The sequence below is a fragment of the Falco biarmicus genome, chromosome 3 (assembly GCF_023638135.1).
Source record: "Falco biarmicus isolate bFalBia1 chromosome 3, bFalBia1.pri, whole genome shotgun sequence".
In the NCBI taxonomy this organism is placed as follows: domain Eukaryota; kingdom Metazoa; phylum Chordata; class Aves; order Falconiformes; family Falconidae; genus Falco; species Falco biarmicus.
In genome coordinates, this window is record NC_079290.1 from 96,939,854 (window position 1) to 96,957,364 (window position 17,511).

General features: G+C 43.8%; 1 protein-coding gene across 3 annotated transcripts in view; it reads right to left on the reverse strand.

Moving 5' to 3' along the window:
- Window positions 1–706: 706 nt before the first annotated feature.
- The window catches only part of GFOD1 (Gfo/Idh/MocA-like oxidoreductase domain containing 1), a 75,070-nt gene continuing 58,265 nt past the window's right edge, over window positions 707–17,511 (reverse strand). For all 3 annotated transcript variants that reach the window (XM_056330032.1, XM_056330033.1, XM_056330034.1), the window contains exon 2: window positions 707–8,484. In XM_056330032.1, the coding sequence (XP_056186007.1) occupies window positions 7,565–8,484 (920 nt within the window). In that variant the 3' untranslated portion in view covers window positions 707–7,564. The remainder of the gene's footprint in view (window positions 8,485–17,511) is intronic.

The window sequence follows — 17,511 nt, forward strand, 5'->3', positions numbered from 1 at the left end:
CTTTTTACAAATCAATCACAGAGGCAGTATATCTTTCCCCAGAGCCTAGAATTTCCCACTGCTTCGTATTATCTTCTGCTTCGTACTCAAGTGAGGTTTTCCCCAGCACCAGAGGGGCTAGAGTAACAAGCTCCTTACTAGGCTGATGATACACCCACACACAAGGGAGAAAAGGAGCACTGGTGTAAGTGGAAAGACCTGACAGCTCCTGGCAGATGGGAGCAAGGATCGGGCAGGCACTGGAAGGATCCGAGAACAGGGAAGGCAAAGGCATCCCAGGATGCCGGTGGGGAGGCAGGAGAAAAAATCTCCAGGCTGTGCTGGAGAAAGGAGGGAAGGATCCAGGAGAAAAGGAGTCCAGGAGAAAGGATCTCCAGGCTGTGCTCAGCAGGGGCATGCAGTGCCCCCATTTTGCTGCGCCACTGGACATGCTCACATCTTTTGGCAAGAAAATCAACTGTCTCCTCAGGACACATCACTCCAGCAGGTGTTAGTTCAGTCCTTGTCTTAACTTTAAACCTTCAGATAGCTTAGTGTTAAACCTTCTTCTTCCTCTCTCTCCATCACAATCCCTGCTCCCAAGTGCAAAGCCCATGTATTTCACTCTGATGGCTGAATTTAACAGGCAGGCCAGAAACCAGGCAAAGGTGATGGTTATTACCCCCTCCAAAGTACAAGTGTGAGCAGCAATGCCAAACAGCAGAGATCACATCCTTTACGTCTTTATTTGCCAGTTAAGATCCTTTTATTCCATCAATGCAAATATGCAGAACAGCAGGAAACCATGTTTTAAGCAGCACATACCAGTTGGCTGAGAATAAACTAACTACATTCCCCAAGCAATGTAAAAGTAACAATGCACATCATCTTCCAGAAGAAGAAACAAACAGATATTGCAGCCGAGAGGCACAGCAGGCAGCTTCCGTACAAAGTAGTTTGGCTATTTAAAATGCTAGAACCAGTCCTTGCCCGTTTCTCCAACCCCACCCCCAAAAGTCCTACTATAATTTAACCACTTATTTTTTTTGCTATCTACATAATATATAAAATATAAACTCTGTTTACTTGTAACACTTACTTTTCTTGATAAATAGCTCTTTAAAATATCTACTGTACATATGTCCATGCGTTGACATTATATATATATAGCATTTATATATAGGTATGTATGTCTGAAAAACAATAAATATATACTTAATATTGACACAGCAACAAACTGAACATATTCTCATTTTTCAAAATCAAATAAAAGAAAACCAGTACAGAGAGAAACAGCGAGTGTCGCTTGTGAAGCATGGCACAGCAGGGAGCTTCGGTGCCTGCCCTGACCGGGCATTCGGGATGCCACGTACTTGAGCAGCTGTGGTGGTAACGTTCTTCAATGAATCTTGTGTTAAAAGTTACTTCAAGTTGTAGGTTAGCCACCCTGTATGCCACGTGTAACACAGACCGAGCGTAAGCTCAGTGGGGAACAAGGGAGACTCGCCTGGTGGCTTGCAATGGAATGAGAAACAGAAAGGGGAGGGAAGCGAGTCTGATGTACAAAGGTGTCTGTTGTACAAAGGAAAGGAAGTAATGGACAGCACATGGCTGGGAGGTCATAAATAACCACGGTAAACAAGTTAACAGAGTTAAGTGCTTTTAAAGACGATGGCTGGCACTGCTGCAAAAAGTATTTTGATTATTATCTGTAGCCAACTCCATGTAATGAACCAGTTTTCCCACTGCCACAAAGAGACACAATGAAACCCAGATGGCCAAACTCAAATGCTGAAAATGGGGTCACTGCATGACACCGCGAGGCTGCAGGTTCACAGCCGAACCGGCCCAAGGGCAGCTGAATTCACTGAACGTCCTTAAACCTAATGGATGGGATTTTTGAAAGTATGAACCTAAAAAAAACCCACAAAAAACTCAACCAAAAAAATCCCACACCCAACCCCAAACAGTTCATTTCACACATGCCAAAACATAATAAAAGATGTTTTTTTAAAAAACTTCATTTCAAAACAGCATTCTTTAAAAATTGAACTTATTCCCCAAAGGAAAAATGTAAATGGCCTTCTACAAACAAGTTTTGTGTTCAGTTTTGGATTGAGTATAGCCATTCTGTTTATTCATTTAACTGAAAATGCTGAATAAAAGCTATTTTAGCTTGACCTAAGCCGATACCCTTCATTCCCCAACCCCAAGGCTTTAATTTGGCAGCTTCAAAAAAGCCATTACTTGCATGGGCTCTGGCTTCATACACTCAGTAAGTCATGAGGTTATGACATCGGTTCATGAATGCAGCATTATGTATAGTCCCGTTTACTTAAAATTTCTTCTTCTCATGAGCAAATGGAAGTGGGCAGTTATTGTTAAGAGGAAGTTATTTTTATCGGACAGACTTCATCCAGCAGCTCAAGAGAGAGGGAATTTTAAGACTGCCAATTATTATTCAGTCATACTTCATCTCTAAATTTTACAAACTTTGCTCCCCATGAGTAACAACTTCAACAACAAAAAAAAGAAACTGCTGTCCTGAATAATCCTGCCATTTCACAACTAGTCCTAGATACCCAGAGAGCACTGCAGAGGTCAAACAGTCCAGTGTTGAGTTTCATACGTACTGAAGGGTACATCACTGGGCCACTGGAACATCACACCAGTGTTGAGTATCTACACAAAGCCAAAGGTCTTCTGGGTACTTTTAAACCCCTGTAAAAAGAGAACTTCACAGTGAATAGACTTCATAATGTGTGATACTTTATACTGAAGGCCATAGATAAAAGTCAAATATAGAAATTCCCAGCAACAAGAAATCCTGTCATCAGTAATTTCTGAATCTCTGCAAAGACATCAAGGTACTATGTTTACCTTTACCCATTAAATAAATTATGCTTTTTGTTGGTAGATCAATGAGTCATTTTAAATTGTCTGAGTCTTTTCCACATTTGTATGGACACAGAAATAAACAAGGTAACAGAGAGACTGAATTGTACTTGTGCTGTGACCACATGCAGCAGAAAAGCCTTCTTTTTTGAATGGCTGAACTTCCAGGACAGCTGTTCACTTGTACAGTCACCGATTCGAAAGCTATCCAAAAGAAGGAAACACTAAGTACAAAGTGGAGAGTGCCTCTGATTGCCCTATGCTGGCTGGGCAGGAATTTCTCATGCTTTCAGCCAAAGCAAAGGATGAACGCCACAGCAGCCCACCCTGAGCCTAAACTTGTCTATGCATGCCCTGATTCTCTGCCATATTGGCTGCATGGGTAAGGACGTATCATCTCTACATGGTATTTTCTAACTACACAGCTAAAGTACTACTAATTTAACACATGCATGATATTAGATATAGGAAACCTCAAGCTCTCGCAGAGTTTTTACGCCTCCCCGCAGGACTTCACCGAGTTCAGCACTGAGGATGTGCACAGATCTAGCAGGAGTACAGGATGGATGCTGCTTCCCCGAGGGCAGGGTCCCTTCTTGGGCTCCCAAACACAAATGTGGAGCAAGGCTGCTGCTGTCACCCTCAGGAGGTGCGACCCTCACCCTCCGCACGACTGCCACAGTCTCCTTGTTGGCGCAGACATACAGGTACCAGACTGCAGACACACTTTCCTGTCACTCCCTGCGGCAGTCACCACGATCCCTTTGGGCACGCCGGAGGACTTCAGTTGTGCCCTACTGTCACACAGAGTAGAGTTGCCCTACCCCTGGTGTGGACCCCAATGCAACTCCCATGGAAAATAAGACATCATCTCTCAGCTGACCGTCCCAGCATTGAAACAGACCCCTGCAGAGCAGCAGAGCATTTCACCTGGGCTCGCCCCTTTGGCTCTTTTTGTCTTTGGCAACAGACCATAATCTTCAGTATCCTATGTGCACAGGTTGATGGCAAAGGAAAAAGCCTCTCCAACAGCAGCCCTGGGAAAGAGGAATCAACATTTCTTACCTAGTGGATGAACAAGCTCATTTGGGGACTACTGTAAATTCCAGCCGTAGCTGCAGTTTGGCTGTCAGGCCTGCACCAATTCTAGCAGCATTCATCTCAAACCTTGTGGCACAGTATCAAAGAACAGCATTAAAAGTGCAATTCCAAATATATGTTTCCCAGTGTGGTACTGCTTTTGAGTTCCATCGAGTACATCTCTGCTATCTGCTGCCCACATTCTTAAACCCAGTGTGAACTCCAAGAGGCTTTATTGAATTCAACGTACTTTCAACTGTACCAAAAGAGCAGAGGGCTTGATGCTGCCAAGAAAGATCCCAGACTCTAAAGTAAGAATTTATCAGGATAGTAATACACATTCCATAAACAAACCAATTCCCTCCACCTCTAAGCCAGGTGGAAGCTTAGTATCTTTACACTTGACACTACAGCACCTTCACCTCCTAGAGAATGGAAAAACTGTCATCTAGTCCTAAACACATGGAGTTACTGCTGCCATCCCAGTCAGGTAATGACTTCACCGAAACCTAGCGTAAGACCTCTGTTGCCATCACAAAAGGCAGTCCCGTCCTGCCCCTGCTCGTTCTGCCTGCCTCTCTGGGAACAGCCCTGTGGTCACACAACAAGCTGTACAGGATTCAACTCATTTGCAAGCCAGTACTCACACTAGCATCAGATGGCTGTGTAACCAAAGCATTAGATCTTCTTCCTGCTAAGCAGCACCATCTGCATCAGTAAGTCCGCACAGAGGACGGATGATGCCTGTCACCTAAACCTTTGGATCTGGTACAGAAAGGCTGAGCTCCGTAGTACTACCCCTAGTACTACCCCTATACACCGTGTCTTGCCTGGGGACTGCTCACTGCAAGGGCGGGGAACAGGATTCCAGCATATCTTCTTCCAGATGACATCACAAAACCCGGAACGACACAGAAAAAGGAAAATACAGACAGGAAAAACTGTCAACACTTGTGAACCAAAACGACATGCGAAGACATGAACTGCAATTCCAGCACAATGGCCAAACCACTAAGAAGCAAGACTCAAACATTTTGGTCCATGTTTTGGATGGTGTTCAAATAGACATGATTAATTATCCACTGGGCTTGCATTCGTGACTTGAACTAGTCACTATTTTCAATAAATGGCTTTTGCCTTACTATAGGAAAACTCTCTTGACCCCCTTGGGGCTAATTTGATTTTTCAGGAGAAAGAGATGATTTCTTGCTCAAATACCCTCTTCTGTGTTTCTCTGCCTATTTTTCAGGGCAGGAACCGTACAGCACGGTATACTACCACCATTATAATGGGAAATTCCTGATGGCACAGATACTACCTCAGGAATTCTCAGATAAATCCATTTTTAGGAAAACCACCCAAACTTGTCAAGGGCTGCTTCAAAGAAGGAATGATGAAAGCTTGCCTGAGGTCTTAGCAGAAGTGGTCAGCCCCAGATACAGTTGCTAGAACAGGCAGAACAACAAGGATAAAACAATTCTCCATCTGGGTGTGGTTTTGCAGTACTACATTATTCCTTCATCAATCATGCTATTACACTTTGGGGAATATTTCCTGAGAGGTCACACATATGCTCTTGCAAAAATTAAGCACACATTAATAATTTTGGGGTGGGAGTCAAGTTTCCTAACTTTAGCCACCTGAAAATTTAGAAGCCGAGATTCTCTGCAAAGGAGGACAGGAATTTCCGATGGGCACCTCCTTCGATATTAATCTTAGGATGAACTGAGTGAACAGAGAGCTCTCTCTGTATTGACTGCTTGTCCTTGCACAGCCGACCAGGACAAGACACTTGACTTTCAGCTGGCTAAAGTCAGATGAGATGAACCACATTATTGATGCCTTCCTGTCCAAAAACATGAAGCTCTAAAACTGGGCATAGGACAGGCAGGAGCATATAGCAATCAGAGAGAGTCATTTGTAGCAGAAACCCTAGAGAAGCCCTTAGTGCTCCTAAAAATAGCAAACCTGTAAGCGCTTTCAAAAAAATCTAAATTATTCTGACAGTTCTCTTTCTAATCTAAAATGGCAACACTAATGTGATGGCCTTGAGAAAGAGGGTCATATTTTTGGTTTTAATTTACTGTTCAACCAAATGTTCTCTTCTTTTCCCTAGTCAAAATTAACAAAGAAGCCTGATAAGGTTTCTCTCAAGTTTAACATAACTTAGTGCTATATGCTTGTGTTCTACTTTTTTCCTCTATCTTGAGGATGTAAACATATAAGCACTGGAGCAGCTTTATGCAGAAAAGCAGTATCCCTGTTTACTGGGATAATTCACGTGCCTTTCAGTATATTCTTTCAAGAATACGTTCTTGAAAGAATATGTTATTTCAAGACTGCAATCTAATATAATAAAAAGAACGGGACAAAGGTATCAAAAGAGTCTTTCCACACCTGCACTGATGACAGGGAATGATTACTACAGTACCAGTAGCCGGCCACTCTAAGGAGGTGAAGAGGTGGGGGTCTTATGTAGATTTTTTTCCCTGGAAATGGACAGGTAATTTTCTCATCCCTTTTGTTTTTCACTCACACTCACCACTTGGTGGAGGTGAAAGCTTCTGGACTGAACTATATGGAATTAATTGTCGGTGTGCATCTCTCAAGTGTGAGTTCACAAAGGTTTAAAAGAACGCTGCCTGTCCAAGCATCATACGGTTTCAGGTTGGATTTCTAGTTTTCCATGTAAAACCAAAATGCACAATGAATGCACTCAAAAGTCAGCCCCTGACACAGGAAATTGTGTGTAAACCTTCATAAAACTAGCCTGAGTTCAGCTGTATAATAAATCCCACTATCACCACTGTCTCATGCCACCTGCCATCCATGAAGGTTTTGCACAACCCATTTTAACCAGCACATCTGTGCAGTTAGCTTACCAGGAGCTTACTGGGAGCTCACAAAAGACCCTCCCTCCCCCAATACCAGGGCATATGAACTGTGGTGGAGGACTGCTTTGTTTTAAAAGCCACAAATTTTCCTATTTAATTGTGCTTTAAAAAAAAACAAGAAGAAACAAACCCAAAAGACAACTAGCTAAACCAACACAGAGAAGCTCCTAACCAGCTATGAAAGGTGAGCTGCTGAGATTTTCCGTATCGCATGACACTTTCACACCAAGTCCTATTATTCTGTGTGTTGGTTAGAGGTGTAGTACGGCAGCGCGGTGGTGTCAGCTGTCATGGTAGGAACCATTCATGTCAGACACTACAGATAATTTAACGACATGACAGTACCTTCACAGCCCTCTGGTAGGAAAGGAAAATCTAAAAGGATCTTCCCAACCTTTCACAGTAAACACAATTGGATATTCTAAAGCACCTGCAAGCAGGAGGTGAGTCTATGATATATCTTTCCAATCAGCCAGCTAATACTGTTATTAAAACAGTTATGTCAGCTCTTAAGTCTCCTATCTGTTTTGGGCATTTCTAAGGACCTTATCACTTTGGCATTTAGTCACCGACAAATTTAGTTGATCCAAACACCGTTATTTCCTTCTCCTGTATCCTCAGCTGTTTCTAAGATGCCCAAGCCCTTCACGGGGGCTGAATGGCTGTTTCCTTCAAGAGCTGTCTGGTTCCTATTCTCTCCTAGGAGCTGAGAGGAGCTAACAGTACAGGGACATCCTGCTCTTCCGCATGGCTTCGCTGATTAAGTATGCTGGGCTCAGTTCTGGCTCCTCCGTCATGATGGAAATGTTCTGCCACTCGCCCAACTGGTTTGACTTTTTAATGGTGTCCACCACACACAGGGCATACAGACAGTCGTCAAAAGTGGCAGCCATCGTGAGGGGCCTCCCGTCCCAGGTCCTCCTGTCGTCCTGGTCCTCAAATGCCTGCCGGACAGCTTGAACCATCTTAATGGTACCCCGGAGGTAGGGGGACGGGATGTCACTGAAGGCTTTCTCTGGAAGTAAGGAGTTGCTGACTGGCGTGGAGTCCTTTAGCAGGAGCTCCCGCTGAGGAGAGCTGTTGCTCTGTCCGTAGAGATCAGTGCCTATTACAATCAGCCGTCCTGACGAACCCACCACAATAATGTCTTGTTTGAACTCCCCCGGCACGTTGAAGTTGAGCGTCACCGTGCAGCACACGCCGCCTTCCAGGACCATCTGAAACGTACAGAAGTCGTCGCTGGTGATCTGCCGTATCCCCTTGATGTGGTCCGTCTGCTTCACGAAGGTCTTGAGCAACCCGTGCACTTTCACAGCCTTCTGGCTGGTAAGGAAGGTCAGGAGGTCGATGATGTAGGTGCCCACCGAGTGCAAGCCCCCACCTCCCATCAGGTCGTCACAGCTCCAGTTGTATTTTTTGCCTAACAGGCTTCCGCTGTGGACCTGCACCTCGCACACCAGCAGCTCCCCCACGTAACCCTCCTGGATCAGCTGCTTCATCTTCACGAAAGCGGGCAGGAAGCGCAAAACGTTCCCCATGATGCTCATGAGCTTTGGGTAATAATGAGCCGCAGTCATCATCCTGAAGGCATCCAGGGGAGTCGCCGTTCGGTCACAGATGACATTTTTTCCAATGCCTGAAACACAGTTTAAAAAAAATGTCATTAACAAAAATATATCGACTGAATAAACTGAAAGCCTTGAGGCTGTTCTTAAAGACTAAGCCAAGGGGAAAGATCCTTGAAAGAAGAAAACGTTTCAGTATGGCATTAAAGGCACAAGTATACCCCCTCTGGTGTGTTTCCAAAACACACGTAAAGAGTTTCTTGAGCACCACAGTGAAAATTTATCCCTTTTTATCTATTCCTTTTACATTCCCCTTTATTTTCAGTAGGAAAATTTATCCTATTTTATTTTATATTTCAAAAATAGATCCCTTTTTATGCCTAAAAATAGCATGAAGGTGAGGTCCTGGACCGATAAAAAAAACCAAGCTAAGGTAAGGTGGATTGCTACTCAACATTTGCCACCTTCTGGGAACAGGTACAAAACCAAACCCCCGCCAAACAGCCAGTTTGTAGAAATCTCTTCTGTGATACCCTGCCTGTGGGGGGGCTTCTGAGAGCTGAATCGCAGCTTCAGATTCAAATCCCTGAAGCTTATGAGTAACAGGACCGCATGTATACAGCAACTTAAACGTAGGTATGCTGAAGAGTCTGGGCTTGTCTTTGCAGTGGTCTTGCCCCTTCATCTTTCCCATTCAGACTGTTTAAGAGGCTCTGACTGGAGAGAGTAAGAAGTACTGGGATTGTTGCTTGATTTACAATGCAGAAATTGCTTCTCGCTCCTAAAATGCCATGCTATTCAGACAATGGCACTCTTTTTTTTTTGAAGCAGCTCTGCTGAAATGTCAACAGTACATCCACGGTGCCAAGGGAGAGCTACGATTGCTCTAAAACAGGTCAAATGTAGCTGTGACAATCTGCTCCCTGGCAGAACTGTCCATATGGGCACACTGTTTACCGAAGCTTGCACGACAGCCCTGTTTTATCTGGCCAGCAAGGTGTGCAGGCTGAGATGCCAAAATAATGGTTTTATTATTGACTTCTTGTCAAATACTTTCATTCTGTACGCATACACACACAGTGACAGAGCCTCCAGTTTCCTCTTTAGTTGCATACAAAGATTTTTTAATGCTTAATGAGCAATATTAGGCAAGCTATACAACATCTTATAGCACTAAATATGATCTTTACCTTGAGAGCCCCAGGCTAGACCTGGGCCTGGCGCTTAAAAGAGATGAATTTGAATCCTGTCTGCTGGAGTCCAGAGAAGAAATATGGTTACTCACTAAATTGCTTTGTGCTTTGATTCCTTTTCCCTTCAGGTAGGTGAGAAATCCCTTTTTCTTTAAAGAGCTGTTGTGAGGATAAAATTTCACATGTTTTGGAGCTGTTTGGATGAAGCCATATAAATACAGACAGATGGCGGGGATCTGCCTGAGCCCACTTACATGAATATTTAACAGCCTGACTGGAAGAAGAAGGGGGTCACAGTCCAAACATTCAATAACCATCTCATCCACACTGCCTATTCCCAGTCTTTGCTACTCTTTGAGTAGCTACTGGAGGGATGGCTGCCACCACTGAAGCGGCAGTCACATCTAGTAAACAGCCAAGAAGGGAAAGATCTTCCTTGAACTTGCTCCTGTTTACCTTCTACTTAATCAGGTAGGTAGTGACGTACTCATTTTCCTCTTATACTGGGCAGGAATCCTCTATTCAGTGGCCACAGTCTTCCCTTCTCACTTTTCTCTCTTATTTTTACAGACTGCTACTGGTGACTGAGTTGACATTTCCAACCTCACAGCACTTCTTTTCCTGCTCCTGAATAATTTTCTTTCTGCATCTGTTTGATATTGGAGAAAGCATTCATCCACCTGCCCCATAATCCTCTAACTGGTAGCTCCTGCTATGCCACTTGATACAGATCACTAATATAACAGTCCTTGAGTTACAGATTCTTTGCAGAGGCATTTTAGTCTGACAAATTAGTTCTCAAAATAAGGGAAATCTTAGTCAGACAAAAATTGCCTGCTGTCAAACCTTCCTGAAACAGTCATTTTCCCCTCAAAGAATCCATACATACTATGTCAACATCTGACCTGCTCACCAGTGATCCACAAACATCTCTTTCTGCTCCAGTTCAGCTTGCACTGTTCTGCCTCACAGACGCCAGCCACATTTTATCTGGGGTCTATCCAGTCACTAATCTCTCACGATATGCCACTCCACATGTGCTCGTGAGGAAAAGGATCTGGCTTTCATGAGAAATTGCAGCCCGGGGACAATCTTTGTGCTGTGTGTTCGGTGTCATGCACAGTGGGGGGCAGTCCTTCACTGTGTGGGGCAGGGAACGCTTGGGACTGTCTCAATCTGAGTACCAAATACGAAAGAGAAACCTATGGGCTTCTACATCCCTGACATTCAAGAAAAATTGCCATTAGGATCACTGTAGCACAGAAAAGGGAAGAGCCTAAATATCTGTACAGAGACAGGGAAAAGGTGGAGTCTTATACTTACTCCTTCCACCATTTCAACCTTTCTGGAAAGGCGGAAACCTTTTAATTACAGCAAATCCAAAACATTAATGTTTGAGAGTCTTCCCGGCTCTGCGCATATGCTGATAATACAAGCTGTGCTCTTATCCCTGTCAGGACTTTAAACAGATTTTTTGCTTGGTGCCCAGAAGGCTTTTATACTCTATTAAAGCTCGTGCAGGTCCTTTCAGCATGACACTGCTCGGCATTTGAGTCTGTGCACACTACAGATCTTTGTCTTCTCTGTAGCTGTAAATCTGCAAGCAGCCACATTTGCTTTCTTGAAGCAGGGAGAGAACATGAAAGGTTTGCTTAAATTGATTTGGAGAAATACTCTGGTGTGTTTATGCTACTAGAATAAGAAACAGGCGGATCAAAACACCATAGTTTTCTGCTCTCTTCCCCCTGCTCCCCCCTCAAAAGGAGAAGGAAAAAAGGCATCTTCCCTTTGAGCCATTCTCTAAAGCAGCGACACGTAGGGCAGTGTGCAAGGAAAACCTCCCTTCCCAACACCAACAGTCTCACGAACAGGCATGCTCTGCCTGCAGGTGCTGCAGGGAGATTCTCAGGAACTGACCCCCTTCTCCTGGGGTTAGGGTCTAATCCTGTCCACTTTTGGACAAGACTCTGGAAGAACGGATGAATTGCTCCCGCTTGTCAGTGTGTCTTGATGTTTCACACATCTCTGAAAATCACACCACAGCAGACAGCAAAAACTTCATTAATTACATAAAAGCAGGGAAGTGCAGCTTGTTTCAGCAAGAAAGTGCAATTGTGTCCGTGGTGGTAAGTAACAGAGTCACAAACATCTCCTCATATGAAAGAACACCCCCCCCTTCCACGTGCATCAAGAAATCTGGCCCACAGTGCTACAGTTCTCCATCAGGCAACTTCTGAGCGTTGATTTCTTGAGTTCTTAGGTAAAATGAAGAAGAAAAATAATTAAGTACACGTCATTCTTTTGGAGGGCTTCACACAGTCCTCACCCCAGTCTCTCTACTTGGCTGTGCTTCAAAAAGAGACAAAGCGGTGCCAGGCTGGTGGCAATGACATGACGTGAGATTTCTCTGACCTGCACAGAACAGGGGAGGGCTCGCTCCCGGTCAGCCCAAGTCCAAAGCTGAAGCTGGGCGATGCATCTCCTGGCAAAGCTCCTGGGGTGCAAGTTGACTCTCTGAAGTCCACCCACAGCTGCCATGCAGGACTTCAGCCCAGGACCCACTCCATGACTACATGTCACAATCTGAGTAAACAGTGATTATAAATATGAAAGAGAAGCCTATGGGCTTTTACATCCCTGACATTCAAGAAAAATTGCCATTAGGATCACTGTAGCACAGGAAAAGGAAGAGCCCTAAAATCTGTACGGAGACAGGGGAAAGGTGGAGTCTTACACTTACTCCTTCCACCATTTCAACCTTTTTGGAAAGGCGGAAACCTGTTAATTACAGCAAATCCAAAACATTCATGTTTGAGAGCCTTCCTGGCTCTGCGCATATGCTGATAATGGCCAGAAACGCAAAGAACCCACATGAACAGGCACTGTACCGTGGTGCCGATGAGCCACCTGTGCCCGCAGGCATGGGGCCATGAGGCGGCAACCACTTTAGACCCAACAGGTCTGCTCCCCTGAACCCCTCCATCTTCTCCCTCCAGCAGGAAAACAGGAAAAACCAAGTAATGGTGGAGCTGGAAGATGTTCATCCATGAGACAGACCAGATCCCTAGGCCAGTGACTTAGGTACAACTTGCCCTAGCAGTGCTTAAAAATGTGAAAGGACACGAGTCTGAGCAATTACACCAGAGAATTTGACATCTAGGTTTTGTTGCTGGTAACATCTGACAGCTGCTTGGTTCCTCTTTAAAATGAATCGAAGTTTCCAGAGCAGCAGGTCCACATCACAAAACCATCACTAACACCAGTGTCTTCTCACTTCTCAGTGCCTCATAAGGAAGATTAAGGGCTGAACGGTCCATCTTGGCTATTCTTTATCTCCCACAGTGCATATACGCCAAGCCAAACCTCAACAACTTAGATACTAATCTGCATTTAATTTAACAAGGTTACTTAAGAACACCAGTCTTCTCTGAAGAGGTAGATGTCTAACCAACTCTCTAGAAGAAGCTGAGCAAAGAGAAGAAAAATTGTCTATGCTGCCATTGGTGCTACCATTCAATTGAGTGAAGATTTCTCTAACACTTACGTTGAAAAGTCAAATTGACCTAACGGCATGTCACCCACCACACAGGAATTATTTTTGTCAGGAAGTCATGTGATTTATTTGCAGACCTCAGCCTTCATTTTAGAAAAAGGAAGCCCTTGTGATATGGAAATTATTTTGAAAGCTAAACAGCCCAGAAGTACGTGGCAAGTAGATACAGTCCAGAGTAGTAGTATTTACAATTTTTTCCACGTAAATTCTAATAGAGCAAGAATTGACCTCCTGACTTTGAAATGTCTGGCTTTTGCAGCAATTCATTTCAGAGATGGCTCTAGCTCCTTGGCTACCAGCAGCACAAGTTTCAATGTCCCTGTAATGTCCCTGTGCTGCACAGCCTAAAAATGAGAACTCCTCGGTCCACAGTGCAGGGAGCACTGAGCAGCTGTAAACAGTGCAGGCTTCATCAATTCCGAAATGTGCAATGTCAGCTTTTTTTTTTTCATCTGCTCTGATTGTTTCAAATAAGGAGAGAAACATTTTCACATAAAAATCTCCAACTAATTAAAAAAAGTGTCCATCACTGAACTGAAGTAAGACTAGTCCTCTATCTGTTGAGCTCAGGACATGAGACCCCAGTACAATATTGTCTCCTCCTCCTATTCACATAAAAATCAAAAAGGGCTCTATTTGGAGTCTGGGCATATAATCAAAACCTTCACTGGCACCAGAAAGATTCATTAGTTAGCAGTCGCTACCTATTGCTTTGGGTCATGATGGAGGTGAGAGAAAGGGGGAAGTCAGGTTTTGGTGGACTAAGCTAAATTAGTCAGCAGAAAAATACATTTCTAAAGTTAAAGAGGAACTGTCAACATTCAAGGAACAGATGGAGAGTTTCAGCAAATACAGGAGTGGTAGAAGAGCATGCTTATGCTTACCAGGCTACTTCAAATAAATTATTTTAAATATTTATATCAGATTATACTATCTACTTCAAGCACTTTTGTTTTTTTTCTAAAAAATAGAAGCTAATACAAAATACATCCAAATAGTGACAATCCACATTATCATAATATGGTTACAATAAATAAGTATGGGCAAAATTTTCTTCTCAGATTTTGACCATTGCAGCTGCTGTTGTTGCCTCTGGATCCTATGCAGAATCAGAGGGGAAATCATCTTTGGCACTCAGTTCTGTTCACGGCTTGTAAGATGTGTTGCAATGATATGTGCTGTATTATTAGTATGCATATTATTAGCTGTAATCAGATCACAGTTTCCATCCTAATGCAGTTTGACATGGCTTGAAAATACAAAACAGTATCATCTAATATATGAATGGGGAGTATCTCATGCACATTTTCCCAGTGTTATAACACTGATAAAATAAGCTATTCAGCTACTTTTATAAATAAGAAATACAGCTACTTCTATAAATGTGCCCAAGTCAACAAACAAAAAAGTAGCAAGTTTAGTTAAAAAGCTATACCTTGCTGCAAATCAGTCATTTTGGCCATACTGACAAAAGGCTTTTCTCTAGGAATATATCAAAAACCACAGTCAAAACAAGCAGCTTCAATCAAAAGTCACTACCTCTCATTTAAATACTTGGTATACAGCAAGTTGCTCCTCTGCACATCTGTACACACACTGTCAACTCTGTGGTTTGCACAGACACCGTATCGGGAGCTCGGTACGGCACCCTGCAGCTGAACTGATGGTTGATACAAGCTGAGTATCAGTAGAACCATGTATTTTGCACACTCCCTTACCAGGAAGAGATCTGTTTGTGACACTAACCATGTTATCTAATGGTACTACTGCAATCCCGTTGGATTTTCAGAAAATATCTTTCCATTTCTATCTTGCATGAAAATGAAAATGAATTCTGGTGTATCCCCATATGCAAAAACACACAGAATCATTTTCCCCCCCTCAATAATAATGACTTCAGAAATCCTCACAGCTATCTGAACCATTCCTTTCTATCCCTTTCTTTTGAATTTGCAAAAGATACAGCGTTTGGAGGCTGTAATTTTTTGTAGCCAGGACCTCAAAAAAAATCTTCTGAGTTATCTTACTGACTCTTATAATACTTAAACACTGCACAAACCCAGAGGTTGGTAATGAAGATCTCTTTCCTTTTCATATTAATCACTCCTTAGGAAACCCAGAAGAAAATATAAGAGATCTGAGCTGTAACTGCGCTGACCCACTGCCTACAGAGGAGACCAACAGGTCTCACAGCACGTGACACAATTTTTTCTGTTTCAGAACTGTCTTCATGAGAGCCTCACGGTCACGGGCCCTTTTCTACCAAGCTGGAACAAACCGGTTCAGTACTATTCCATCTTTCTAGCACATATGAACTAAGCAGAGACACGCAACACTGAGAATGCCTCTCAGAAATTGAATGCAAATACAGAATCTGAAGGCAGAGGCAGCTCATGCAGCCGCTCCTCGGTTATTTTGACAGCTGGGGTGGCTCTTCAGTCGCTCAGAGACACAGCATTCGTACAGTCAGTTTAGCCTGCATGATAAGCCATGAAGCTCCGGCACCATAAATCATGATTTTCTTATCTGCTCTTCAATCACTGCAATATTATTTGTTGAGCAGTACCCCCTCTTAATTACAACTCTGCAAGCACCTCCTTCCCAGCTCAGCTGCAGAAGATGACCATAAGGATACCTCCGCCCCCCGCTTCCAGCAGCAGGCAATGCCTGGCCCCCAGGCACCGTTTCCAAACCTTCATCGCAGCAAAAAAGCGCTTCTGTCGTTTGGCCGTCTCACCACAAACTGCTGCAAGGCCTGGATATCGTGCTTGTGAATACGAAGCTCGCCTGGGCGCTGCAGCGCTGGCCACCTGGGCATTAGGAGAACGCAGGTGAAGCCCATAGTCCTGCTCCCCACCTGGGGCTCCCAGGTTTTTCCATGAGGATGTTCTGGAGTCTCTCCAGATGAGCGAGCAGTAGCAGGGGGTGCAGCAGAGGAAAGCAGGAAGGTGGCCAAGGAAGCAGAGAAGGGGGGAGGAGAGGGAACACGAAGGAGGAACACTACAAGGCAGAAAGGAGGATGCTGGAAGAGCCCAGAGGAGCTCCTGCCACGCCAGGAGCTGCACAGCCAGCCCTAACAGTATCAGCAACATCCCCAGGCCTCAGGGGCCCCTCCTGGAAGGCTATCCTTCAGTCCAATCCTCGTGTGAGCCCTGCTAGCATCTTTTCTGCAGAAAAAAATAACAATGGAGAAGAAAGAAAGAGATTCCAGAAAAAATCAGCATGCTTTTGTACGCAGAGACTGGACCGGGGGAGGGATGATGAAGAAAAAGCATTTATGCTAAAATGGTGGTATGTGTGTCAGTTAAGCTATTGCCCAATACGTGCATCAGTCTAGAGAAATTTAATACTGGGACACGCTATTCTGCAGGGCTGATACTATTTTCTGATGCGTTACGTGTGGGTATGTGTGAATCACATACTGCATAGTGATGAAAAGCTTTTGAATCCCTCAGAAAAGAGTCTAAATAAATATGGATACATGTATTTCTAGCAGGAGGAGTGGAAAACCTTATGGTAGGCAGCTCTGCTCTGGGAAATGAGGAGTGATTTCTGGGACATTTCAGGTGATTTGAAAACCTTTTCACCCAGGATAAGGATTTTTTATTGGTATATAGATGTATCTCTGCTATTATTAAATGCTGCTGCTGTCAATATTGCAAAACAGTAATAATTATAGTAACAATAAAGACAATGGTTAGATTTATCATATTCAGAGCACAATCTGTCACTCAGTTCCTTGAATGGCATGAAAAACACATCTATTTCAATCGATACATCTGCCAGGGGAAAATTGATGGCAAGACAATGTTTCTTGGAGGAAACATTATTTAACAAAACTTTTGACAAGGAGACAAATCTCAGTGATGAATGCCTAACAAGATTGGCATTAGTCACAGCTCTTAACATTGGCCAAGGCAATCTTTGTTAATCGCAGATACGTATAGCTGTGGCAAAAACCCAAGTTCCTATAGCACAATGAGTCATAGCTCCTAACAGGGCATGTGTGTATTCCTAGTCTGCCCTAAGTGTGAAGGCAAATAACAGTGACTGAAGGAACATACTTTCCTTCACAACTGAAACAGACGGGGAATGCACACGGGGAGTAATACACCACCCTGCTGACACGCCACAGCTCATTTGGCCCCAGCAAATCGGTGGTTTATACAGATTTTACAGACCCTGCATCTCTCCCTCTGCATCGAAATATTATGAAGTAAAAGAACACACGCATTGCTGCATTTTATAGTGAACCGGGATGAGATGCGCTTCACAACTACTAGGTGAAAAATTCTGTATAGTAAACTGGCATGTGCCCAAACTGCACACACCGCCACAAAGCAAGGGTCTCG